The 27,555-nt window shown below is 42.0% G+C and overlaps 1 protein-coding gene across 1 annotated transcript; it reads left to right on the plus strand.

Moving 5' to 3' along the window:
- Window positions 1–514: 514 nt before the first annotated feature.
- On the plus strand, window positions 515–27,555 carry PLEK (pleckstrin). Its single transcript, XM_043468926.1, has 10 exons — window positions 515–634; window positions 1,140–1,341; window positions 11,801–11,956; window positions 12,198–12,379; window positions 14,298–14,389; window positions 16,368–16,552; window positions 18,207–18,311; window positions 23,524–23,607; window positions 24,439–24,508; window positions 25,845–27,555. Exons 2-10 carry the CDS (start codon window positions 1,300–1,302, stop codon window positions 25,979–25,981), a joined length of 1,053 nt encoding a protein of 350 aa, XP_043324861.1. The 5' UTR covers window positions 515–634; window positions 1,140–1,299; the 3' UTR covers window positions 25,982–27,555.

Genomic DNA, 27,555 nt, shown 5'->3' on the forward strand with positions numbered 1-27,555 from the left:
CATTTTAAGAATCTTTATTGAATTTGTAACAATATTTTGTTTTATGTTTTGGTTTTTTGGCCACAAGGCATGTGGGATCTTAGCTTCCTGACCAGAGATCAAACCTGCACCCACTGCATTGGAGGGTGAAGTCTTAATCATTGGGTAACCTGGAAAGTCCCCTTACTTTTCTTATTCAAGGAAGCCAGTCATATTGGATTAAGGGCCAACGTACTCCAGTATGACCTCATCCTAACTAATTACATCTTCAATAACACTATTGCCAAATAAGGTCACATTCTAAAGTACTGGGGGTTAGGGCTTTTTTTTGTGGTTGAGGGTCATTTTTAGATATTCATGTAAAATATGTTTTTGAGGGTTTTTTTTCAATTCAACTTATAACAAGAATGTTGATAGAAATTGCTCAAAAAAGAATTCTGTGGTCAAATGAATTTGAAAAACACATTTTAAACACCATGACAGTAGGATTCTTGGCTGTAGTACTTGCGGGTGTGTCTGTGTGTGTGTGTGGGGGGGGGGTCTTTAATTTGTACGGTTTCTCAGACATGTTTGAATACTGGCTCCTTTTTACTGTGGGATTAACATTCTGTGTGACATATGCATCTCATGCCGGATAGGAGACCCCAGCACCCTGGTAAGGACCCTCCCTACTCTTCTGTCCCTTACCTGCTGTGTGTCCTCAAGACAACTCTTTTCTTCTCTGAGCATAAGTGCCCTTACATCTTGAGAGTTTTACATAAGGAACAGTATACTGTCCCCTATGTGGTTCTTGTAACAGCTACATTAAATGAGATCGGCTGAAACACACCTCGGAGAATACCTGGGACAGACGTTTACTTAATAGTAGCTGCCTTTATGTTCACCAGACAGTTTCAAATTTCTTGGCATTTTTATTAAGCATTTTGAGGCTCTCAGGAATAATTCCTAAGCCAGGACAATTTCCATGAGTAGGGCTTTCTTTTTCACTTTCGCCTTCCTTTTGCCATTTTTCTCCCTTTAGGAGAATGTTTTCCTTTTTGGTAATAAAAATTGACCCTCAGGTAAATAGTCAACCCAACTGTACTTATGGTAAGTCTCCAACATTAGCAAAGAATGGGTTGTTTCAAGCTGCAGTTCCTTATTCCGATCTTCCACCCCAGTGAGGAGAAGAGGATGTGATCACGAGATCGCCCGCAGAGGGGAAATTGTGAAAAGGATCTTGCTCTAGAAAAGCAGCCCACAACTGCCACAGCTCTCAGAGGAGGGTGAGCTTCTGAGACGACTCATCTGTGAGGGCACCCGGCTGTCTGTCCATCCGACATGGAACCAAAGCGGATCAGGGAGGGCTATCTTGTGAAGAGGGTAAGCAAAGCGTCACCTGCGACGGTGACCCTGGGCATAGGGTGGGGGAGGATTGGGGTCCAGCTTTGAATTTTCTACCGCTGAAATAGGAGAGTGCTGCAGGTTGGGAAGGTTGTGGGGAGAAGCAGTATGCATTCTACTGCCTTCTGGTTCTTAAAGGTGGAAGGTTCCACCCCAGGTGTCAACATAGCTTGATTATGTAGGACTGAGAATTCCAGAATGCAGGGTCTGGAAATCCTTCATGATTTAGAGCATCCTTTTCAAGAGTCATGCCTGTGTGTTATGCCAGAAGACTCAAACTCTTCTGCTATAGAGGTTATTACTAGGAGAAACTACTCATTTGTTAGTTAAATTCTTCCTCCCCCTTTTTTTTTTGGAAAGGAAGAAGAAGCGAATGATTAAAGATGAGCTGATATAGTGATACAGTAATGGTAGCTTATTTATCTTTTTTTATTGGACTGAAATCTCTTTATTCACAGTTCTTAGGGAATTTGTATAACATGCTGTTAAGATGGTAGGTAGATACACCATTTTAAAGGTTAGAAAATAGAGACAGGAGTTTACTCAGAAAAGCTTAGTTTCAATGGTTAGGCATCAGGAAACTGAACTTCATTAGCACTGCTGGTTTGTCTTCTGATGGTGGGTGTGTGCCGCGTCACTGGTCACTGTGAATCTTCCCAGGAGGGTGAGTTCTCACATAGGTTTGTTGGCATCCTGTGGACAACACCTTTATGAGCAAGTAACTCACACTGACCCAAGTGAGCTCAGGGTGTTAGAAGTGAACCAAATTCAGTACATTCCTTTAGAGGCCCAGTTTTTTAATTGATGGAGTGCATAGTGGAACTCTGTTTAGGCCATTCATGGTTTAACCTGAATTTTAGCCTGAAGTGTTCTACTAAGAGGGGGTCAAACTGCTCATATTGCTGCCTGATTCTGTTTTGATTTAAATCTAGAAGGGACCTTAGACCATCTGACCTCATTCCCTCATTTCCATAAGAGTAAGCTGAGACCCAGAAGCTGGTGACTGCTCAAAGTCACATGGCTGTGACAGTGTTGGGATCAGAAACTTACTCCCTGTCTCCTGGCACTGAGCCTGTCTCCAGTACACTGGGATCTTCAGAGTAAATTCAGCCTAAATTAGGGTTTGTAATGTGTCTGTGGTTGTGAGAGTTACAAGTAGGTGCCGGAGAATAAATGAGCCCTCAGCTGGTATTCTGTCTCATCAGCCATATTTTGAAACATCCTTTGGAAAAGATGCACATATATACACAGAGGTGTATGTAGATACTTTTCAGTAGGCTGTAATAATCTCTTTGAGAACCAGTAATAATTAATGTTGCTATTTCTTTCCTGCTTGCTTAGGCTAGTATCCTGACAGGAGCAGGTGAATGGAAACATTTTCTGCAAAGGTTTTCTGTTTGTTTTAAAAACAATTTAAGCATCTTGTAATTAAATTGCTCTTATATTGTATACTTGTATTTTTAACTCTATAAATTAGTTTCTCAGAGAGAATAAGTGACTTGCCCATATCCAGCAACTGATAAGAGGACAATCTGGGATTCAAACCCAGGCTTGCCTAACTGCAAAGCCTACCACCATCTTGTTGATCCCAGGAAGCCTTCTGAAAGGCAGGTTTCCCCAGTCAGCTAAAGGGAGGTGAGATGAACTTTGCAGAGCCAGAGTGGGGCCTGGACAAATTGGACTGTGGGCAAGAGTATGTGCAGTGACCTCAACCTCTCTTTGTCTCTGATTAGGGGGTTACTTCAGACAATAAGCATAAACATATTTTGGAGGTCCTTGAGAGCATACCACTGATTTGGATATGTTTGTAATCATAGCTTAAAAGAAGAGAGAGGAGCAGGTTATATGCAACCAATAACTTAGACTCCACCAAGTCACCTCCCAAACTAACTTCATTGCTACACAATTTATAGAATGAACTGTTGTTTCTATGACAACCAATCCAGGCATCATGTTGAGTGGCAGGACTGGTCCAAAGAGTGTATTAGGAATTTAGGTGGCCTGTGAGGCTGGGGAAAGCATAGGAATGGGAGTGGTTAGAGAGAGGACAAGGGACTTTTTTTTTTTTTTTTTTAAGTGGCTGCAAAAGACGGAAGCAGAAGGAGGAAAGCCTGGGGCAAAACAGAGAGCAGGACTCAGTGGTCTCTGCCCAGCAATTCTTCCAAACCTTGTCTTCCAGATGCCATGAAATAATCCCCTATGATCTGCACCCATTGAATTATCATTGTCAGAGTAGCCAGCATATGTGGCCCTTACCTTGTAGCAGGGATAGATCTAACCACTTAATGCACTTTATGTACATTTAATGGGTACAACTACTACGTATACTTTATGGAAGAGGAAAGTAAGATCTGACTTTCATGGACTGTAACCCACTAGGCTCCTCTGTTCATGAGATTTCCCAAGCAAGAATACTGGAGTGGGTTGCTATTTCCTTCTCCAGGGGATATTCCTGATCCAGGAATTGAACCCATGTTTTCTGCATTAGCAGGCAGATTCATTACCACTGAGCCACCGGAAGGTGAGGTACAGAGAGGTAAAGGGCCTTGCCTAAAGTCATGCAGCTATTAAGTGGCAGAGCTGGACTGGAACCCAGTGGTGTGATCCCAGTGTCACAGAAAGCCGTGCCTAACCATGTTTTATGTGGCCCTCATGGGCTCAGATTGCAGTGATTTTCTTTTCCAAAGCCCCGTTGTTGTGATGGGTGGTACCCAGGAGAACCTTAGGCTAGAATGACTTCACAGTATTGCCTACAAAACTGTGTTATCTTATCTGCCTATATGGTAACCATTTTTTGAGCATCTACTACAAGCTAGGTGTAAGTTATCAGCCCTTTAAGTGTATTATCTCATTTAATCTTTGTAGCAATGGGAAATTAGTACTATATTATTTTCATTTTACAAGCCAGGAGACTAAGGTTTGGAAAAAATGAAGTAACTTGCCTAAGGCTATGTAACCTGAAAGAGACAAAGTTGAAATTTGAACCTAAACCCCTAAGACCCCAGAAACCATGCTGTTAAACATTTGTGACATCTCTCTATTGCTAACCTAATATGTTTTCATTGAGAAATTGTCCAACCTGGAAAAGTTTATTTATATAAAAAAATATACTGCTGAACAAATTAGTTTCCTTGCCTTCAAAGTATTCAAACGTGAACAAAATGACCACTGATCTGGGATGTTATACCCGTGACGTCATGGATCAGACTGGATGACTAAATGATGCCATCTATGATGTAGCAGAAATAAGGACTTCACTGACTGTAACACCAAACATAAAATAACGTTTCCCACGAGCATGGGAGAATAGATGATACTGACTCACAGTTCTGCTTTAGTTCAATACGTAGTTTTGACCATCAAATAGTTTTCCTTTGAATTCTAGTTGTATGTCAACATGGGAAAAGAGAAGTTTGAGGAAAAGGAGAAGTGAAGGGAGGTGTCTGGGAGGGGGTTCCACACAAAATCAAGCTTCTCCACCTTCAGCAATGAGTCATGACTTCTTTCTGTGAAATTGTCCATGTGTAGGAAGACCTGTCTCAGTTTGTGCATTATCACACTGACCTGGAGTTGCAGGTCAATTTCACTCTCTCCCCAGTTAGACTGTGAGCATTTGAGAGTAAAGAAAGCATTTTATTCACTTTTTTACCACAATACAAAGGCAAATGTCTGAAATGTGGGGGCTGCTTTACCATCATTTGTAGAGAAACCAGTTAGCAGGGCAAAGGCTAATAGAGTTTTGCCAAGAGAATACACTGGTCATAGCAAACATCCTCTTCCAACAACACAAGAAAAGACTCTACACATGGACATCCCCAGATGGTCAATAGTGAAATCAGATTGATTATATTCTTTGCAGCCAAAGATGGAGAAGCTCTATACAGTCAGCAAAAACAAGACCGGGAGCTGACTGTGGCTCAGATCATGAACTCCTTCTTGCCAAATTGACTTCAAGTGAAGGAAGTAGGGAAAACCTCTAGACCATTCAGGTATGACCTAAATCAAATCCCTTACGATTATATAGTGGAAGTAACAAATAGATTTAAGGGACTAGATCTGATAGACAGAGTACCTGAAGAACTATGGACAGAGGTTCGTGACATTGTATAGGAGGTAGGGATCAAGACCAGGCCCAAGAAAAAGAAATGCAAAAGACAAAATGGTTGTTTGAGAAGGCCTTACAAATGGCTATGAATAGAAGAGAAGGGAAAGGCAAAGGAGAAAATGAAAGATAAACCCATTTGAATGCAGAGTTCCAAAGAATAGCCAGGAGAGATGAGAAAGTCTTCCTCAGTGATCAATGCAAAGAAATAGAGGGAAACAACAGAATGGGAAAGACTAGAGATCTCTTCAAGAAAATTAGAGATACCAAGGGAACATTTCATGCAAAGATGGGCTCAATAAGGGACAGAAATTGTATGGACCTAACAGAAGCAGAAGATACTAAGAAGAGGTGGCAAGAATACACAGAAGAACTTTATGAAAAAGATCTTCATGACCCAGATAATTACAATGGTGTGATCACTCACCTAGAGCCAGACATCCTGGAATGCAAAGTCAAGTGGGCCCTAGGAAGCATCACTATGAACAAAGCTAGTGGAGGTGATGGAATTCCAGTTGAGCTATTTCAAATCCTAAAAGATGATGCTGTGAAAGTGCTGCACTCAATATGCCAGCAAATTTGGAAAACTCAGCAGTGGACACAGGACTGGAAAAGATCAGTTTTCATTCCAATCCTTAAGAAAGGCAGTGCCAAAGAATGCTCAAACTACTGCACAATTGCACTCATCTCACACGCTAGCGAAGTAATGCTCAAAATTCTCCAAGTTAGGTTTCAACAGTACGTGAACCGTGAACTTCCAGAAGTTCAAGCTGGATTTAGAAAAGACAGAGAAACCAGAGATAGATTGCCAACATCCACCAACATCCAGAGAAAAATAATTGAGACTAGGAATTGGGGCAGAAAGCAAAGAAGAACTAAAGAGCCTCTTGATGAAAGTGAAAGAGGAGAGCGAAAAAGCTGGCTTAAAATTCAACATTCAGAAAACTGAGATCATGGCATCTGGTCCCATCACTTCATGGCAAATAGATGGGGAAACAATGAGAGACTTTATTTTTTTGGACTCCAAAATCACTGCAGATGGTGCCTGCAGCCATGAAATTAAAAGACGCTTGCTCCTTGGAAGAAAAGTTATGACCAACCTAGACAGCATGTTAAAAAGCAGAGACATTACTTTGCCAACAAAGGTCAGTCTATTCAGAGCTATGATTTTTCCAATAGTCATGTATGGATGTGAGAGCTGGACTATAAGGAAAGCTGAGCCCCGAAGAATTGATGCTTTTGAACTGTGGTGCTGTAAAGGACTCTTGGGAGTCTCTTGGACAGCAAGGAGATCCAACCAGTCCATCCTAAAGGAAATCAATCCTGAGTATTCATTGGAAGGACTGATGGCTGAAGCTGAAACTCCAATACTTTGGTCACCTAATGTGAAGAGCTGACTCGTTTGAAAAGACCCTGATGCTGGGAAAGATTGAAGGCAGGAGAAGGGGATGACAGAGGATGAGATGGTTGGATGGCATCACCAACTCAATGGACATGAGTTTGAATAGGCTCCAGGAGTTGGTGATGGACAGGGAAGGCTGGTGTGCTGCAGTCCATGGGGTCACAAAGAATAGGACATGACTGAGTGACTGAACTGAACTAAGCTGTAGAGAAACCAAAATGTCAGGGGTTCGTATTATAGTAACTTAAAAAAATTTCTAATGGAGTCGTTTTTAGACATTCATGTTAAACATGTTTTTGAGGGTTTTGTGGGGGTTGTTTTTTTATTGTTTTTCTTGCAGATGAGGCCCAAGGGTTCAGATGAGGATAAGGAATTAGAAGACTAAAGGCACAATAGGGACAACAGGTTTTTGGAACAGATGTGTAGAATCTGAGGATTGAAAGGAATGTGAAGTATTTTGATAAGTATTTAATTGAACTTCTCATCTGTGTCCTGCACTTCTTTTACTAATCTGTTCACAAACATGCTAGAAGACCTCTTGTGCCAGGGAACTCACTAATTTGACTTTCTCCCATAAGTTATGCAGCAAACTGTTTTTTTTTCCTGAAACTTTCACCTGCTGGGACTTCAAAACAAGTCAGTGTTTCATACCTCTGAAGACAGCCCTCATGTACTCTGTCTGTCCCCTTTTGAGCCCAAACTTGTGAGTTCCAATAATTCCCCGAGAGAGATGCCATTTTCTCTATTTAAAAAAAAAACAATTTCATTGGCGTATAGAACAGGCTTCACTTGATCTGCCACTTCGAGGTTTCCGGAGCTCAGTTTCATCCTCCAGGTATATCTATATGGTTAGTCAATCAGTCGTGTCTGACTCTTTCGTGACCCCGTGGACTGTAGCTCTCCAGGCTCCTCCGTCCACGGGATTTCCTAGGCAAGAATACTGGAGTGAGTTGCTGTTTCCTTCTCCGGGAGATCTTCCTGACCCAGGGTTCAAACTAGTGCCTCTAGTGTCTCCTGCACTGCAGGCGAATTCTTTACCTACTGAGCCATCAGGAAAGCCCTGGGGTGTATCTATAAACACAGAATTACAGAGACTAGGTAGGTTCTATTGGATGCTTACTATGTTCTGGATATTGCCCTTAGCAATTTACATAGATTATTTCAGTTAATCTGCCAGTCATCCTAAGAAATATGTAGTAGCATTATTCCCATTTGCCAGATGTAGCAAATGAGGTTTAAACATTCCTCAAGTTCACATTCCTAGAATGAGGCAGAGCTGGGGTTTGAGTTTGGGCCACCTATCTCCATGGTCACTACTGGTTAGACTCCATTTAAAGTTAGAGCCTTTCTTACTTTCCTATGCTTCTGTTTATATAGCCCACAATTGACTTCAGTCATTTTGACATCCCACATCAAAGTGCTGACTCATAGAGCTTCTTTTTGTCCTCCACATGCCAATTTCCCCAAATCTTCATATATTTTATAAATCTTTTAAGAAAACATATTAAAGAACAAGATTATATTTTATTTAATTTGCATTTGTTTGAATGCTGTTGAAGCAGTGCATTTTTACATTTATTGGACCCAGATGTTTTTCTCTTAAAAATTGACTGCTTAAAAAAAAAAAATTGACTGCTTAAAAAAAAAAAATTGACTGCTTATATTGTTTGTCCATCTAAAAAAATTGATAGGGTTTGTATATTTCTTATTGATTCTAAAGGGTTGAAAATATATTAAGGATATTAATCTTTAATTATATGGTAATTTGTCATAAATGTCTACACCTTTTAATTTGTTTTTCAGTTGTTCAGGGATTTTATTGTTATTGTTGCTGTTTGTTCATTTGTTTTCTTACTGTACAAAAATTCAATTTTTTTATATGGTCAAATATCTTGACCTTTAAGTTTTCTTTTTTCTGTGTCACATAGTGTCAGACTTTTATGCACGAAACTAGCCTTTTCCGTGATGATGTACAGTGACTCACTGGGAAACTTTAAATTTGATTCAGCACCTAAAACCTGCCGATTCTGACACATAATTGTATAGATTTTGGCCTATAATGGAAGAAAACAGGCATGTGCCACATATATACTTATTTATATGGATAAACCTTATATGTGTACAGTGTCGTAAAGCATATCTTTTATATATGATCATGCTATGATGTGATTTATGATTTAGATATGTTTTATGATTGATGGAGTCACAAAGAGTCAGACATGACTGAGTAACTAAGTACATAAACACACACACATGATTTTATATACACACACACACACATATATATGAGGTTATGTATATAGCTGGCTAAGTGACCTAAAAATTGATTTAGATTCCAATATGACTGAAATTTATGTGAGAACCAGAATGAAGATGGCATCTAAGTGGAAGTGGAAAGAAAATAAAGTTGGGTATCAGGAGACCTGGATTCTTATTTTGGTCTCACGTTAACTGGTCGAGTGTACTAGGCCCAGTTACTTAAACTAGCTTCAACTTTCTTACTTGTGTGATGAGGGTGATGGTAGATGATACTAAATGTCTTTCTAGCATGGACACTCTGTGATCACACTTCTGGGTTTGCTGTTGTGTGAGCACCAAGAGAGTTAAGGATAGAGAAGGGTAAATACAGGGATCGTGGAGGGGAGGGGCTGTCAGGTTACTCCAGGGAGAAGCTGGCAGATGCAGAGAGTGATGGCCCAGAATTCCATCATCCTAACCTAACTAACTGCTGCCAAGGCTGGAAGAAAGTCCCCACTTTATAAGCTCTCCGGATTTCTCTTGTTTTTACCAATATCAGCCTCCTCAATGAGCACAACGGCCCTGAATCCCAAATGACACCCTCCTCCGAGTGAGCAGACAGACCTTGAGGCTACATTTGAATTAGGAGAGCACAAACTCATTTTGAACAGTTGGCTGCATAGTAGTTTTATTTAAACTGTCTACAGAAGGAATGCAGTGTTGGCTGACTTCTCATTTTATGTCAGTTCCAAGGTCAAAAGCCCTGAGTGACTCTGGCATTTATAAATCTTTGATAGGTGTGAAGTAGAATCTAAAATTTGAGCCTTGAAAGGCATTTCAGCAGTCATCTGGTCCAACTTCTACTCCTAGCTCTGTAAGTAGGTCTTTTACTAGTTTCAGATACTTGATTTTTTTAGACTTGTCTATATATTTCCCTAAAAGCACATCCCAAATTTTAATAAGTAGTAGTGTCATATTGTTAATTTGTTACTTTTCCTCAATTATTTTGAAAAATTTCAAACTCACAGAGAACTGGAAAAAATAGTGCAATTAGCTATATACTCTTTCCCTAGATTTATTAATTGTTAATGCATGGCTACATTTGCCTTATCACTCCATATTCCTATATAAATATGTACACATATTTTTTTTGCTGAGATATTTGGCAATAAGTTTCAGACATCTTGCTCCCTTGTGCCTAAGTGTATCAACATATATATTCTAAGAATTAGAACATTCTCCACTGTTTTCCTAATTGAATGTACCATATTGCTCTCCTGCCAGCCATGTATGGGAGTTCCAGTTACCATCTTTGTGAAGTCTTGCTTTTCTCAATCTTTCAGAATTTTAGCTGCTCTAGTGTGTGTGCAGAGGTATTTCATTGTGGTTTTAATCTGAGTTTCCCTGATGGATTGTCATATTGAACATATTTTCAGAGTCTTTTTGGATACCATCTCTAATGAAATGCCTCTTCCAGTTTTTTGCCCATTAAAAAATAGTTTGTATTTTTTCTTATTGATTTGCAGAAGTGTTTTATATTCTGAGTTTCTCTCCAGTAGATGTAAAACAGAAAGACATTTGATTGAAATTATTTCATGTGTTGGCATATGGTCTGACCTTGCCCATTTTTTAAAAAAAGGGAAATAATCCAGTGTTAGCATGAATAGTTATTCTGCCTGTACAGAAAAGAGATTGTGTGTTTTAATTAGAAACTTTTTTTTTTTTCAGTAACTAAAACAAAGGAAACACTTGGACCAGCAAAATGATAGTTCCATGAGTATTTATCTTCTTTGCATAAATAGTTTTCCTTTTGGGCAACTGGACCTTTATATAGAGGCTCTTGGTATTTTAAGATAAGCAGCAGGATCTTCTGGGAACTGGTTGATAATTCCATTTTTGTGGTAGTCATGACAGGGTGACAATCAGGAGTTCAAAGATGAGAGGCGAAGAACACTATTCTCTTCTTTTTCCAAAGTCCTCCTAAAATACAGCCAAGAAAGAGAGACTTCCTAGTCAGAATGGTTATCTGTTACTCAAGGCGCAGTTGGCATCAACCCAAACTGAAAACTTTTAAAGTAAGGATTGACATGATAGCATCATGCTGGCATCAGAGACCATTCTGAAAGTGATTTTCATCCCTCCTAGCCATGCCTATACACAAGGCTGTGCTCTGAGTCTCTTCTTGACATTCATACCCAGATAAAATCTGATTAGACCAAAGGATGGAAGTAAGTGGAGCTTCCATGCTGCCATTAATGGTACATGCTACTGATGCTGGCGCTTTTCCAATGAGTCCAGCTTCAAGCACCAGCTACTATGCAGTCTGAGTTGGCACTTGAGGTAGATTCTTTTGCCATCCTTAAGTTGAACTGAAAACAATGGGCAGGATTAGGAGCAGAAAATACGCTGCAGAAAGTCAGTCTGAAATGCACAAGAAGGAGAGTTGAGATCCATACCATATTCCCTTGGTAACGGCCCAGGAGAGGCTTATGGGCTAATGATAGATGTGTATACATTTTATACTAAAAATTTTAAAGAAGTTCCAGAAGAATGGCATTCCCCTTCTCCCCTGGTCACACAAATGTGGGTCGCCTGCATCCACACTGGCCAAAGTTAGGCTGTTTACCAAGCCCTGTGGCATCTACAGAAGAGCTTTAGCAAACATCCTTACCCGGATCTTTCTGTTGGCATCACAGGGGAGCATGTTCAACTCTTGGAAAGCCATGTGGGTTGTATTGTTAGAAGATGGAATTGAATTCTATAAGAAGAAGAGTGACAACAGCCCCAAAGGAATGATTCCTTTGAAAGGAAGCACTCTGACTAGCCCTTGTCAGGACTTTGGAAAAAGGATGGTGAGTTGACGTCGTTAACTGTGATGAACACCTTGTCAGGCGCTGACCTTTGCATAGCCTACTAATGTGAATGGAGCTCCGTGGGCCAGTCCCTCTCCCCACCACTCATCCTGCACCCTGGGCATTTGGGTCTTTCTTGGCTAAGCATTTCCAGAACAGGGATTGCTCAACTCCTGTGCTTCATAAACGCCCTCACACCCTTGAAAGGAGTCATTCCTAATGGGATGTGTTTTGATTTCAGTTTGTGTTTAAGATCACTACGACCAAACAGCAGGACCACTTCTTCCAGGCAGCCTTCCTGGAGGAGAGAGATGGCTGGGTTCGGGACATCAAGAAGGCCACTAAATGCATTGAAGGAGGCCAGAAGTTTGCGAGAAAATCCACCAGGAGGTCCATTCGACTGCCGGAAACGATTGACTTAGGGTGACTTTCTATGTTTACTTTCCTTCACCCTTCCTTCCTTCCACCCCACTCCTTGAGGCAATCTCACAGCAGACCCTACTCCAAGGTCTGCTTTGGGCACCTTTAAAGGCTGTGCACACCCTTGCCAGTCCTTAGTACTTGCACTTGATGTACTAAGATGTTTACCTGGCTCTGAAGGAGTGATCATGGTGTCTCCAAAGCCTAAAAGGAAGCATGGGAATTCCCTCATGTCTGTGTAATCTTTGCAGAGGGAGGGACAGGGAGAAGGAGAGATAGAGCAAAAGGAGGGAGGAGAGAAAGAGATAATACATCATTGCATTTATAAAATAGCTATAGTAAATTACTCTTAAAAGAAAGCTTCAGGATCTATACATAGGTAGGAAAAGATAGGAGCTATGTGTCCAAGCAAGTAAGGTTTTTCAAGTTCAAGTTCACATGTTCAGCAGGCGTGAATCTCTCTCCTAGGCAGAAATCATTTGTGCCCCGACCTAGCTTAGTGACCTCCGATGTTGACTGGTGATAGTTGACAGGTGATAGTTGTTGCCTAAAGATTGATATCACTTAAGTCCCTTTCTTTAGGAGTGTCTTTATTTTTTATTGGTTTTTGCTTTTATGTGGCACGTACCCTGTAACAGGAGCTCTGCCAGGAAGAATTTCATATTGACTACTTACAGCATCCATCCAGGATTCTGTTTACCAAATGCAGGGAGTCCCTAGGAGGAGAATGGAAAAAGCCCCATGCACACCTAATGCAGGATTTGGCAGGTCATAGGAGTTTGATCAAGTTTGCACATTGAGCTTAGAGAGAATGAGCACTTTCTCTCACCAAGAAAGCTTTCTGGTAAAGACCCAAGAGGAGTTGCCTAGTCCAGCTGTAGCTGCTGGGTGGGTGGTCCCTGTGACTGCATTTCTGGCCACAACTGTCAGAGCTAAGTGGGAATGATGTTTGTGCTACATGGAGCCACAAGACACACAAAATTGTTGCTTGCAATTTTTCTGATAAGGTTATCTTTATTATTCAAGGACAAAAAATGAGAACATCTCACTATTTTATCTCTTATAAATTTTAGGATAAAGGATAAGTTTAGTCAAAACATTCAATTTCTTGGGACTTCCCTGATGGTCTGGTGGTTAAGACTTCTTCTAATGCCAGGAGTGCGAGTTCAATCCCTGGTTGTAGAGCTAAGATACCATATACTTGCAGCCAAAAAACTGAAACATTAAAAAAAGAAGCAATATTGTAACAAATTCAATAAAGACTTTAAAAATGGTCCACATTTAAAAAAAAAAAAGAAACTTTAACCCCTTGTCACTCCCCCCTGCTGCTGCTGCTGCTAAGTCGCTTCAGTCGTGTCCGACTCTGCGAGACCCCATAGACGGCAGCCCACCAGGCTCCCCGGTCCCTGGGATTCTCCAGGCAAGAACACAGGAATGGGTTGCCATTTCCTTCTCCAATGCATGAAAGTGAAAAGTGAAAGTGAAGTCGCTCACCCCTACACCCCACCAAAACACATTCACTTTCTTGGAGTCAAATGTCTACACCAGATGGTCTCTTAAAGGGTACAAAGAACTGGGACATGAATATTGAGGCCTGAGAACCTTTAATCTTTGACATCTAACTGGGGACAACTCTCCATCTCAGATACTAAAAGTTAAATCAACAGAATTGAGTGAATTTAAGAGCTATTAAATACCTTCCCAGTACATTTTGCCGAATGCTGTGCAGACCACAGAGTTCATGCAAGTATGAGCTCTGCCTTCTAATGACCTACTTATGATCCAGTGGAGAGATTAGGCTCAGGTTTCACCTGGGGAAGGGGAAGCTTGTGCTCAGGACCAGCCCCTCCAAGCTGGCGAGTCCGAGAGGACGGGCTATACTGAACTGCTCCTGCTCATCCACGTGTTTTCATCTGTGCAGTGCCTTGTATTTGTCCATGAAAGACACTGAAAAAGGAGTAAAAGAACTGAACCTAGAGAAGGACAAGAAGATTTTCAATCACTGCTTCACAGGTAAAAGGTCTTGTGGGTCTGATGTGGGGCTTCTGGGGCGGGCAATATGGAGGTCTTGCTCAGCCTTGAGTGTGTGTGGGGGGGATGTGGAGTGAGGTGGGGGGTTTGGTGTCATGGAACACAGACCGGTGGACCTGATCACTGGACTTCCCCAGCATAGAAAGAAAGAAAGGTAGGCCCATACTTTGTGGTTCAAGGTAAAATCTTAGAAGTTCCAGCTATATCAGTCAAAGGGTCACTTTTCCCCAGAAAATGGCAGGATGTTGAAATAGACACAGAGTTGAGCAAGATGATAAATAAGAATCAAGACACTGAATGTTAGATTTAAGTGACAATATTAGGGATGTCTGAGGCTGCATAATGTTTTATTGTTCAGTCGCTAAGCTGTGTCCGACTCTCTGTGACCCCATGGACTGTAACATGCCAGGCTCCCCTGTCCTTCACTATCTCCCAGAGTTCACTCAAATTCATGTCCATTGAGTCATTCTTAAAAGAGGTCTGTAATTACCTCCCTACCTCTTTTACAGGGTCACTGCAAGGATTAAAAGCAGAAATGCACTATTAATTAGTTTTTCCTTCCAGAGAAAGAAAACTGGGCAAAGCCTTTTGTATATGAAATTCATGAAAGGTGCACTTATCAACTAACTGCTTTCACTCTTGTTTCAAAGATGGTATACCTTACTGGTTTGATGACCTGGGGCCTGTTAAGTTGGCTCTTTGGTTGGCCATATTTGTACAGTATATATAATAGAGCACAGGGAACTATACTCAGTATTTTGTAATAATGTATAAGTATATTTAATAACATAAATTTATATATATATATAGTATATATAAATGTTTGAAAGAAATTTGTTTTATTTATTTACTTTTATTGAAGTATGGTTACTTTACAATATTGTGTTAGTTTTAGGTGTATAGCACAGTGATTCAGTTATACGTGCACACACACATATATTCTTTTTCAGATTCTTTCCCCTTATACATTATTACAAAATACTGAGTATAGTTCCCTGTACTATACAATAGGTCCTTGTTGGTTGTACAAAATATTTTTAATACAGAGCTTCATTGTAGCCTGCTAAGAATCCAGTTGGTGGGTCAGTTTCATTTTATTCTTCTCACAGTCCTCCCTTGATTCAGAAGGCTGACTGAATGACTTCTCAAGGTCCCAGCTAGACCCTGCAAAGGTGTGACATTCGATGTAAGGGATGACATCAAATTCTAAATTAGGACATACACATACTAGCACATGTTGTTTTCTGCTTAAAAACTTGCAACAGCTCCTCATTGTCAAATTCTTCATGTACCATCAAAGCTCTCCCCACCCACCCTGTGTCTTCCTCTCTCTCTTGTCTTCTTTTGTCCTCTGCCCACCAGCCCCTCTCCCACCATCCCCCCGCAGGGATCCCTCATGCCTGTTTGAGTCTGTTCACACTGCTGCTCCCTCAGCTCCTGCTGGTTCCTCTGGCCCCTGCCTAAGCAAATGCTTGACAAAGATTGTCACTTCCTCTGTGAAACAGTACCCATTGCCCCACCCACCCCTCCACGCCTTCCTGCAGATTTGACCCAGCAGCTCCACTGCACTGACCCCAAGGCAAGGCACTTGTTACAACACTTACTCATTACCCAGATCTCCCTTTTAGACTCCCCCGGGGGAGCCTCCCCAACAGCCATTACTGAACTTAGCTCTCAGCAGAATTTCTGGGTCATCAATGGAAGAAATGAGTGGGTTAGTAAAAAACGATTTCTTTACGCATACATTGCTCCTTAAGGAGCATGTAGACGTTTTTTTAAAACCGTTTACATGGTTCCTCTTGTTTCCAGGTATCCATCTCACTAATTTCATTTTTCCTTTTTGGAGTAACAGGGACGATGAAATAAGTAAGACATCCGGGTGCTCTGCAGCTCTCTAGGGGCAACTGTCAGTGCCTTGTTCTTTAAGAGAGTTAACCTGCTTTCTGATGGTCCCATCCAGGTAACTGTGTCATTGACTGGCTGGTTTCCAATAAGTCTGTTCGGAACCGCCAGGAAGGCCTCGTGATCGCCTCCTCCTTGCTCAACGAAGGGTACCTGCAGCCTGCTGGAGACCTCTCCAAGAACGCGGTGGATGGAACTGCTGAAAACCCTTTCCTGGACAACCCTGATGCCTTCTACTACTTTGTGAGTGAGGGAGCTACCCATCTACTCCCCCGGGCATGGGGGTTGGCCTGGGTGGGTTCTGGGTTGATTTCAGTTCATATCTGCTGATGTGAAAGAAAGCACCTAGCCCTACAGCTTTGGTCCATGTCCTTGACCTCACAGCTCTCCCTCTCCAAAATGCCTGTCACATCCAGTGAATTAGTCTAAAGGAGAATACTGTTTACTTGAATAGTTTTATTTTTGTTTAAAAATTTGCTATATTTATTTTTATTTTAAGCAAGACTTTCTTTTGTAAAAGCTTATTAGGCCCTAGAACATGCCAGGTGGGCCTTCCCTGGTGGCTCAATGGTAAAGAATCTGCCTGCCAATGCAGGAAATGAGGGGTCGATCCCTGGGTCGAGAAGATACCCTGGAGAAGGAAATGGCGACCCACTCCAGTATTCTTGCCTGGGAAATCCCAAGGACAGAGGAGCCTGGCGGGCTACAGTCCATGGGGTCACGAAGAGTTGGATGTGACTTAGGGACTGAGCACATGCCAGGCACCCACTTAGTCAAAGTAGATCCAGTAGTGGAGGGAAAAATAACTGGCAAAATTATGGCCCCTGGGAGTCCAAATATACATTGAAATACATGACTCAATACAAAATATGTTCATCCTTATTCCTTCCCCCTGTCATCATGGATACCTCCAGTGGCATGCTTTCCCACAGACTGGGACACACTGTACAGTACAACATGGACTTAATCTTGGGTCACATGAGCCATCTGGCAACAGTGGATTTCTAGGGGGATTCTGGCAATTTTATTTCTATTTGGGGTCAGAGCACAAAAGTAAGGAAGCTACTTATAAAAATGAAGTGAATGTACCAAAGAGAGTTTCATTTCACTTTGGGGAAGTTCCTCTGTCAGAATTTTTTTTCTTTTCAGAATTTCAACCTGGTTGTTTATAGCTATTTAAATGTAGGACTCTAAAAAAAATGTAGGTCTAAAAATACCGAGCACAGTGGCTTGTGTGATTCATTGGTCTCGTGTAGCTGAGCAAGGCCCAGTTCCTGCCTGAACTCAGAGGATGTGGCTGGACCTGGGCTCTTGGTCTCTTAAAGTGGGGGAGCCAAGTGGCAGGGGGCATGTGGAGGTTATGTTGTATGCACAATGTCTTATAAACCAGCCAGCTCGCTTTCAGCGGTGTGGCCATGAGGTCCCCAGAAAAGGAAGGCTTTGAAGGGAGAGATGTGCTGAGCTAGACTTCTAATACAGCTTGGGGAACCCAAGAAAATGAAAGTATATTGACCAGATCATACTTGCATGGAGACAAGGGAGCATCTAGCAACAAGAAATAAGCATCTAGGTGGGACTTCCCTGGTGGTCCAGTGGTCAAGACTCTGTGCTTCCACTGCAGGGGGTTCTGGTTTGATTCCTTGTCAGGAAACTAAGATCTCACATGCTGCATGGTGCAGTCAAAACAAAACAAAACAAAAAAAGAAGAAATAGGCATCTAGAAACAAGAAAAGTTGGGAGGGGAAACAAGCTAACCAAGGAGTAGCCTTTAACGTTTAGGTTGGGATGTGAATCACAGGGAGAAGGAGTGGCTAGAGGGAAGGGGGAGATGAAGGTGGTATAATTAGCACTATGCCTAAGACTGGAAAAATAAGCTGGCTCTTTGGTTCCCCAACAGCCAGACAGTGGGTTCTTCTGTGAAGAGAATTCCAGTGATGATGATGTGATTTTGAAAGAAGAATTCAGAGGAGTCATTATCAAGCAGGGATGTTTACTGAAGCAGGTGAGTGGTCACTATATTCTACCCTAGGCTTTCTCCCTAACCGGGCCCTTTGTATTCTGTAGGATCAAACGGTATTTTGTATTCTATAGGATCAAATGGTAATTTGTTTGGTGAATAGTCAACTAGAGAATGAAACTGACCTGGTGAAAGACAGACAAATAGTTAAGTAGATGATCAAAGTGGCATTACGTCAGGAGGACTGAGGCAGGCAGGGCAGAAGCACCTAAAAATAGGGAAGTTTCTATCAATGTTTCAGGAAAATACTGACCTTTTCATTAGTTGGAGGATATCAGTTGGCAAAGAGATGCCATCCAAAAGACAGATGTTTCACAATGAAAGTTCTTCCATTGGTCTATCCTTCCGCCCTACAAAGTAAGCAGGAAATAGAGACAAGCCGCACCCAGAAGAGAAACATCATAAACAATTGAGACCAAAAAGTACCATTACAGACTGTGGGGAGGTCACGGTGAGCCCATACCCAGGCTAGCTCTGCAGGAGCAGCAACAGATGAAGGTCAAATCCGGTCAGAGGGCATAGACTCAGTCATTATCAGGTATCAACAGATACCGGCCACTGTCAGTCTGGGAGACAGGGGCTGGGGTGAGCTGAAGAACTCTGGTCAGTTACCAAGTGCAAAGGCCTGGGACACCAAGAGGAAGGAGAACCCGATGGCTGGAGCTGAGTGAGGAAGCCAGGGTCAGCACCTGGTAGACAAGAAGCAATTGAAAAACAGGAATATTAAGAGTGAAACAACTGATGCTAGTATATGTTATCATAAAAGCCTAAGCTGCTTTATGAGGCCAAGGTCTTGCCCCTTGTGATTGTGCCATGAGCTGTCTCAAAGGCACCGCTCCGTATATGTTAATAAAAGAGAGAATCTGGCTGCTGCACGATTTCTGTGCATTGTCTATAGATCTCACGGGACTGAGAGATTCGACTTATCTCATGATAGAAGCCTGAACTTCTGGGTGAAGAGGGAGGAACCAAAGTTGAGCATATATTTATTTACATTTAAAAAGGAGAACTTTGGGTTGACTAAGTATAGATAGAGATTTTTGAGTTTCACTAGAAGTAGAGCATTAATGTGGAAAACTTACCTTCACATTATATTTTGAGAGAACAGGGTCCTAAGAAATAAAAAAAGCCATAGCTTAGAAAAAATTCCAGACTATTCTAATAACTTGTATGCCCACTGACTAGATTAAAGAATGAACAAAGGAGCAGGGTCAACCTTACACAGGGTAGGTTCTAGAGGTTGCCCATAGGCAGTTTGCCCATCACCTGCTTCCTCACTGGTTCTGGCGAATGTTTGTATGCATATGGCTCTGATCATAGGCTGTTAAGGCAGGAGTCACTTGGAAAGGAGTTTCATTATTTCCTTATGATATTTTCTATAATTCTATGTTATTATCAGCCATGGACGACTTTTCTTGAATTAATTGATCTGACAAGCCTTAATTTAGAGTGGAACCCTGAGAAAACTGAACATGAAGGTTGAATAGGGATAGATGAAGTCCAGCCTGGACTGGAGTGAGGTCTGGGCAAAGGATGCAATGGAGATGCTGGATGGTCAAAAGTCAGCTGAGGGTTGTGGTGTGAGTGTGTGTTGAAAGTAGTGGGACTAGATGTAGGCTTACTCTTCCATTTTTCTTCATCTTCTTTACATGGCCGTTGATAGGTACAGGTCAGCCTTCAATAGCTCAGGTGGCGTACATTTGAATCCTTCAGGGATCTGTTAAAATTGCACCCCAGGCCAGTTAAATCAGTGTCTCTGTATGTTACAGGTCCCCAAGAGATTCTGGTGTGTGGCCAATATAAAAAATTACAGAGTTCACCATTTTCTTAAAAGTTAGTTTATCCTATTATCAAAATGTCACTGTTTAAATAGTCATAAACCGCCTTTTAACATGAAGAAAACAATTTTTTTTTCATTCAGGAATTTTGTTCTTTTTCAATATTCCCCCCGCCTCTAATTTTTAGGGGAAGGAGAGGGAAGAAAAACCTCTTCTACTTGAATTGATAAGTAAAGTTGCTCAGTTGTGTCCAACTCTTTGTGACCTCATGGACTGTAGCCTACCAGGCTCCTCTGTCCATGGGATTCTCCAGGCAAGAGTACTGGAGTGGGTTGCCATTTCCTTCTCCAGGGGATCTTCCTGACCCAGGGATCGAACCTGGGTCTCCAGCATTGCAGACAGACGCTTTACTGTCTGAGCCTTAGTCCCCCTTTAATGTTTCTCGTCCCTTATCTCAGTGGTTTATGATCCTAGCTCATAGCAGGATCATCTGAGAGATTTTTGAAAATCTTTTTAAATACCAAAAAAACTAATTAACCCTGTGTCTTCTGTTGTGAGTTAGCCCAGGTTACCTGGTAGAAGCCTTATCTCAAAAAAGGGCACCTGTGCTCCATACTTCATAGGTGGGAAGGAGATGCATCCACTTGGGGGGTCAGTCCCTACCCTCATTCTACCCCCTTCACTGGTTCCAGAGGCATTAATTCTGTTTGGGGGACATAGCCAGTTTGAAGATGAATGATACTGGATTATATTCAACATAATCCTTTTTATATAATTCATTCTGTGACTATGATGAATAAAATACCTCATTTCTCAACCACATGTAGATTCTTTGATGAGAAAGGACAATGTGTTACACGTACTTTTCTTATATCTGCTGCTGAGTTCAGCATCCTTCTTAGTCTGTAATAGACAGCAAACATTTTTAGAGTGAACTAAGTTGAATGTAAGTACACCCGTTCCTCAGTACCCACAGAGGACTGGTTCTAGTACCCGCCATGGATACCGAAATCTGTGGATGCTCAAGTCCCTTATATAAAATTGTGCCGCACATAAAAGATGTTGATAGAGCAGCAACAATTCTGGGAAACCCCAGCTGTGCTTGTATTCTTTAAAGTGCCTCAGGTAACACTCAGTCAATGAAAGACAACTCTTCAGCGCCTCACACCGTGTGCCAGTGAGGACCTCAATACAATGTGGTAGTTGGCCAGGGTTGGCTGATTTCACATCCTCCTGTACCTTCCTCTTCCACTGACTCCTGAGTACTTGATACTCACCCAGTGATTGTGTAAGAGAACATGATTTGTGTGCCTATAGATCTGGCAAAAATGGTGTGGGGCAGTAACCTTAGTGTTCTTAGCCTATGGGTAACATCAATTAAGGCAAAGAGCAGGGACTAATAAAAAGAATTTTAGAATTGATGCTTTACAAAAGCCATATAATATTGCAGATAGAAATATTCTGTTTTCTCCCATATGACTCTGCAGTGTTCTTGGCTCCATCCTTCAGGCAAGTATAGTGTTCTTTGGAGATGAGCTCCTTGACCAAATGCTCTGCCAGATGACTTAAACCCATTCTTGAAAGTGCTCTGACCTGGCATTATGAAGGAGACATCGTTTGCTAAAATCGCAGATGTTCCATTGCTTTCTATACAAACACAGTGGAAAACTTTGGAAGCTTTCTGTATGTGCCTCTTAATACACGGTTCTTCAGAAATAACACATAATATTCTTTATGTTGGCAACATGGAAACTATATATTTTCTAATCTAATTTTTTTAACTTCTGGAGTTAAAAGTCACTTGAATTTACTGTAGGAAATCATAGAATCAGGTTTAGCACAATATTTTAAACAACTACTATCAGCTAATTGAAATAACTGGGTAATTCAAGGCAACTACAAATAGATACGAAGTGGCTCCCACATGCCAGGCACAGTGCTGGGCATGGGAGGAACAAAGAGAAACAGACACAAATCCTGCCTCAAAACCCACAGTCTAGACAATGTCAGTGTTTGACATTGGAAGAGTCATTGGTTCTCTAGCGAAGGGCCAAGTCCTGTTCTTCCTCATTGTGTCTGTCACAACTACTGCTTCCAATTTCCATTGCTGCTCCCTGTTGTTAGTCTCTACTAATTTTATGTTGGAATTATTGTAATCATTTCTTGATGGTCTTCTTTCTACCTTATTATATTTCCCCTGGCTTTATCTTTAACCCCTAGCTAATCCATCCTATATTTTGTCACCATATTAATTTTCTAAAATGTTACAGTAATCTTTTTGCTTCCAACTCAAAAGCTATCAGTGACGACAAACCCTGTGTCTTATTTTTACTGTCTCCTTCCACTTTTCCAAACTTGCCTCTGCTATACCTCATGAACCCTGACTTCTAACCTGATGGTCTTACTCGTCAGGCTCTGAGTATGCCTTAGACATTCCCACCGCTGCTTTTTTTGTTGTCAACAGTCTTCCCACCCACCTCTTTCTCACCTGTCTATGTGTCCCACATGGATAAGTGAAGATTTTTATGAGGCTCTCTTTGATGTGCCAAACCCACAATTATATATCCTTCATTTAAATCCTTTGAAACTAGGACCTCCTGAACAGCACAGGGAACTATACTCAATATCTTGTAATAACCTATAATGGAAAGGTATCTAAAAAAGAATAATATACATGTGTGTGTATAACTGAATCACTTTGCTGTATACCGGAAACTAACACAACATTGCAAATCAACTATATTGCAATGAAAATTAAAAAAAAAAACAAATGAAGTTTTCAAATAAATAAATAGTAAATTAAGAAAAAATCCTTTGAATCCATATATATGGAATCTAAACAAATGGTACCAAAGAATTTATTTGCAGGGCAGCAATGGAGAAACAGACATAGAGAATAGACTTATGGACATGAGGAGAGGGGAGGAGAGGGTGAGATGTATGCAGAGGGTACCATGGACATTTACATTATCATACGTAAAATAAAATGAAAAATCCTTTGAAAAACTCTTATCTATAGAGATTATTTGATTTGGACATTTGCTATTTTATATTTCCACATAGATTATAAACTCTTTGAAGAGCAGGGCCATGTCTTAGATCTCTTGATAGCCCCACATTACCTAACATAGCATGTTATACATGGTGCTGCCTTATATGATGCTAAAGCTGTGAGATGATCTTAGAAATAATTTAACCCACAATTTAATAACATCTAAATTGTTCATAGGTTCTAGTGCTATCTCTGACAAGGCCTGGGTTGTGGCCTGGATTTTCCTGGAGATAGAATGTCTTTATTTTTTCCTTCTTTCAATTCAACAAGACTTATCGTGTAGGATGTGTAGACTTATCCTGTGGGATGTGTACTGAGTGAGGCTAAAAACTCATCCTTCTGTTTTCTATGTTGATCCTGGATATAGGGCCATAGGCGGAAGAACTGGAAAGTGAGGAAGTTCATCCTGAGAGAAGACCCTGCCTATTTGCACTACTACGACCCTGCTGGGGTGAGAAACGGTGCTCCATAAACCCTCCCACGAAAAGCTTGCGCTGCTCCTAATCACGGGGCTGCCCAGGCCCTTCCTGCTTTGCACCCTCTGTCTTCACCCTCCGTCTTCTTTTTCCTCACCCTCCTCTACCTTTTCCAACCCCTTCTTATTGCAAAGATCTGAGACCTTAGGCTTTGAGGCCAGTAGAATCTCAGGGGGTGGAAGAAAATATCATTATATGGTCATTTATTTGATCAACACAACATAATTTTTTATTATTTATCCCAAGCTGATATTTTCAGAGGAACTCAACCAACCCAACACTGTGCTCTTGGTTTAATGTGCAAAAAAGTGATGATTCCTCTTCGAGGCCTATTTCGATGAGAGCATCTTTTGAGCCCAATCGTGTAGGCTGTTGACTATTCAGAAGAGGGCTTTTTCCTTAATAAGTTGAGTCATGTCTATCTGGGTTGGGTCCTCAGCTTCTGCAGGGCTCTCTTGACTCCCTCCTATGCGGGTTCTACTACTATGTCTGTTGCTTGGGGCCAAAGGACTCTGGAAACACCTGGCCATTCTCCCAGGGGGTGTGATGGTTCGGCCTCCCTACCTGCCCCAGCTGCCACTTTCCTCCAGACGTAAAGCTCAGGTTGACTTGCGTCTCCTCGTCCTCCCCGCCTCCCCGCTGTGTGAAGTGGGAAGAGGGGTGGAGGATCCAGAACGGGTTCCCTTTAATCTCCTTCCACTCTTCTCTAAACCACAGTGAACCTGTGTGGCTTTTGCACCAAGAGGATCAAGTATACGCCTATATTTTACTTTGGAAACATAATGAAGGGCTCCTTTCTCCTTCAGGGGGAAGATCCCTTGGGAGCGATTCGCTTGAGAGGCTGTGTGGTGACCTCAGTGGAGAGCAACCCAGATGGTAAGAATGAATTTTGGGGAGAGACAGGTGTGTCTCTCTGGGCTCCCTTCCCACACCTGTGCACCCTGAGCCAACAGCAGCCAGTCCCTCACTCACTCCCTTACTCAGGCATGAATGAGTTCACTGTCTGAAAACTTCAGAGAGAACCAAAGCTGTTCTCTCTCAACTGCTGCCCTGGCTCTCTGGGTCTTGGGGAGCTGTAGTGGTTTTGTGGATGCCTTGAATAAATCCTAGCACAATGCTGAGAAAAACCCGTCACCTCAGAACCGGCTTGGGTGGGGAGACTTTTTACCTCCTGATGCCTGTGATGGAGCCCAACCTTCCTCTAAGTGCACCTTTACAGACCAGGAAATGTCCCACAACAAGACGAACATTTGTGCCGGGAGGCAGTGTGGGGAACAGGAAGTGCTCTGGGGTTATGTTAGGTCTAGGTTACTTAGTTAGGGGCACAATTTTGAGTAAGTTGCCTAACTAATCTTGGTCTTGGCTCCTTCTCTGAGAATGATGGAGTTCTACCAGCTGATCACAAGTCTATGATTTGGTGATGAAATGACTGTCTTCTCAGGTGTAGGAATGAGTGAGTAGTGTCAGCAGGAGATGCAGTTCAGACCCCCAGAGCCTGGTTTCTCTTTGTCATTTTGGGCTAGTGATACTATAGAGGTGGACTGGAAATGCTGCAGCTGGAAATGCCTAGATTTTAACTATTCCTGGATCTGCTCCCTCCCCTCTCCCCTTAGAGTCATCCTTCACTGTCAGGGTGGGGAGTGTGCTCCTTTTTGATCTGAGATGGATGTGTTTTGAGTCTTGTCACAGTATTAGCCAGTTTTCTGCCTTCTGATCTTTCAGTAGAAATGCTCACTTAGGGCTTGATAAAAATTAGTTTAGACTACACTGATGGTACTGGTGGCACATCTTTTTTTTTTTTTTTTAATTTCTTTTTTAAGAAAGCTAATATTGAGGTCCAGCTCTTGGTTTATATTGTGAGTGGAGGAAAGGTACTCACAGACACTATTATAGGTTACTCATTATACACTGAGTGCACAAATGAGAAATTTAGTTTGCTTATAAAAGAAAATGTTTCTTCTTGACTGTTATACTTACTTCTTAAACACACAAACACAATCATACTACATACCTGTCTATACAAGTACTATATATATATATATAAATCATACATATATAAATGTATAAGCATACAATAATGGTAAGTTTGAAAATCACATTTAATTTCCTTAGAACGCTTGGAAAATGGGGATTTCATTGCTTGCAGAAGGAGGGTGAGCTTGGTGGCCTTTCTGGTACCCAGGCTCACTGTCATCACTTTCTCTCTCACCAGGCAAGAAGAGTGAAGAAGAGAACCTCTTTGAGATCATCACGGCTGATGAAGTTCACTATTTCCTGCAAGCAGCCACCCCCAAGGAGCGCATTGAGTGGATCAAAGCCATCCAGGTGGCCTCCCGGACGGGGAAGTGAAGACACTCCCTCCCGAGGGAACCACATGGATAAGCTCAGTCCAGGGCCTGGTCACTTCTGCAACAGAAGGCCCAGGGGTGGGATATTGTCATCCTCGGGGGTCCTGAATGTAACTAACCACATGCCGCGTGATGTTTGCCCACACTGACCACATCACTCGCTGAAGCCTCTCTGCCACTCTCTGTGTCCCCTGGGCAGACATGCCAAGCTGTGTAGCCTGGGGATGCTACCTACCCTCTCAGGCCTCAGGTTCCTCCTCTGGAAAATGAAGGAGTTGAACTAGAGGAGTCCTGTCCTCCCTAGCTTCAAAAGCCTGCCAATCTAATACCCATGGCAGGGCAGCAGGAGTCCCTCCATGACCAGGTCCTGGCCTTCAGAACCTGAAACAACTGTTCCCTTTAAAGCCATTGCCCATCTGTACTAAGCAGTAGCACAAGCCTCTTTTGTTCCCTTTTGCTGCCTTCTCCTGCTCTTGGCACAAGTTTATGTATCAACACCAAGGAGAACCCTCTTCTTCCTTCTTTGCTGTCCCCGGAAACTTCCTGACAGCCCACACTGCAGTGGTGGTTTTTAGCTTGAAGCCTTGTGACTTCAGTCTGGAAAGTTTTGTCTTCTGAGAAAAAGACCCGAGGAAGCCAGGGGTAGCTGAGGGTCCTCTCCTCTCCCTGAGGCCTCCCAGAGCAGGCAGTTGCACTCTACTGGGGGTTGGTCAGACAAGAAGCTATCTTTGCCTCTTTCCAGAGAGCATTTCTAATTAGGAGCAGGAACTCCAAAACTGTGAGATTCTGCTTCATTTGAGTGTTTACAGAAAAAAGTGGCCAGAGGGGTTTTCTCTGTGGGGTCTCTGCTTGGGTGAGGGGGCTGGACAGCTGCCTGATTGAAATGTCCCCTCCCCCAGCCCCTCCCCACCCTCACCCCCACTCCAGCTCCAGAAGGTGGAGGGTCTAGATCACAGGCCAGCTGACAGGATGATGAGTTTATACAAAGACAGCTCTGGAAGGACTTAGCTTGCACATGGAGGCGGCTGTCACATCACACCATGCCTTCAGTTCTTAAGTTGTTGAGATTGTGGTCGTGCCTTAAAGCATGTGCTTTAAGCACAAGCTGTCCCATCTCCTGCTTGGCCAACAAGGGGCCTCATGGGCCCACCTTCATTCAGAGGGATCTGATATAGATTCAGATTGTGTACCTGTTTCCAGTTTTTTTTATCCTGTCTGCCAACTAATGATTCTAAACCAAAATTGAGAAAGAAATTAAATATGTTTGTTTAGATTTTTAATTTTAAGGCCCTAGTGAGGAAAGAAGAGTAGAAAGTTCTTCTTGATTTTATCAGCTCCTTTTTCCCTCCCCCAATTCCACACAATATCCTTGAGGCTATTCTTATCCTCGGATTGTTTTCTCATTGGCCAAGAGGTAAAAGACTACCTTTTCTGTGATTCTTTAGTAAACTGTATTAGAACATGCACAGTAGTTTTTCTACATTCATGTTAGAAGTATTTATTAATGTGTAGTCAATTTTAAGTTTTGAAATAAATTTTATCATGTTGAGTGTCATCTTGGTGTGATGACTCTGA

This window comes from Cervus canadensis, chromosome 5 (assembly GCF_019320065.1).
Source record: "Cervus canadensis isolate Bull #8, Minnesota chromosome 5, ASM1932006v1, whole genome shotgun sequence".
Lineage (NCBI taxonomy): Eukaryota > Metazoa > Chordata > Mammalia > Artiodactyla > Cervidae > Cervus > Cervus canadensis.

Coding starts and splice junctions, on each gene's coding strand:
- PLEK (XM_043468926.1), top strand. CDS start 1,300: ATGGAACCAAAGCGGATCAGGGAGGGCTATCTTGTGAAGAGG. Junction 14,390..16,367: donor TTTCAATCACTGCTTCACAG/GTAAAAGGTCTT, acceptor GGTCCCATCCAG/GTAACTGTGTCATTGACTGG. Junction 24,509..25,844: donor AGTGGAGAGCAACCCAGATG/GTAAGAATGAAT, acceptor CTCTCTCACCAG/GCAAGAAGAGTGAAGAAGAG.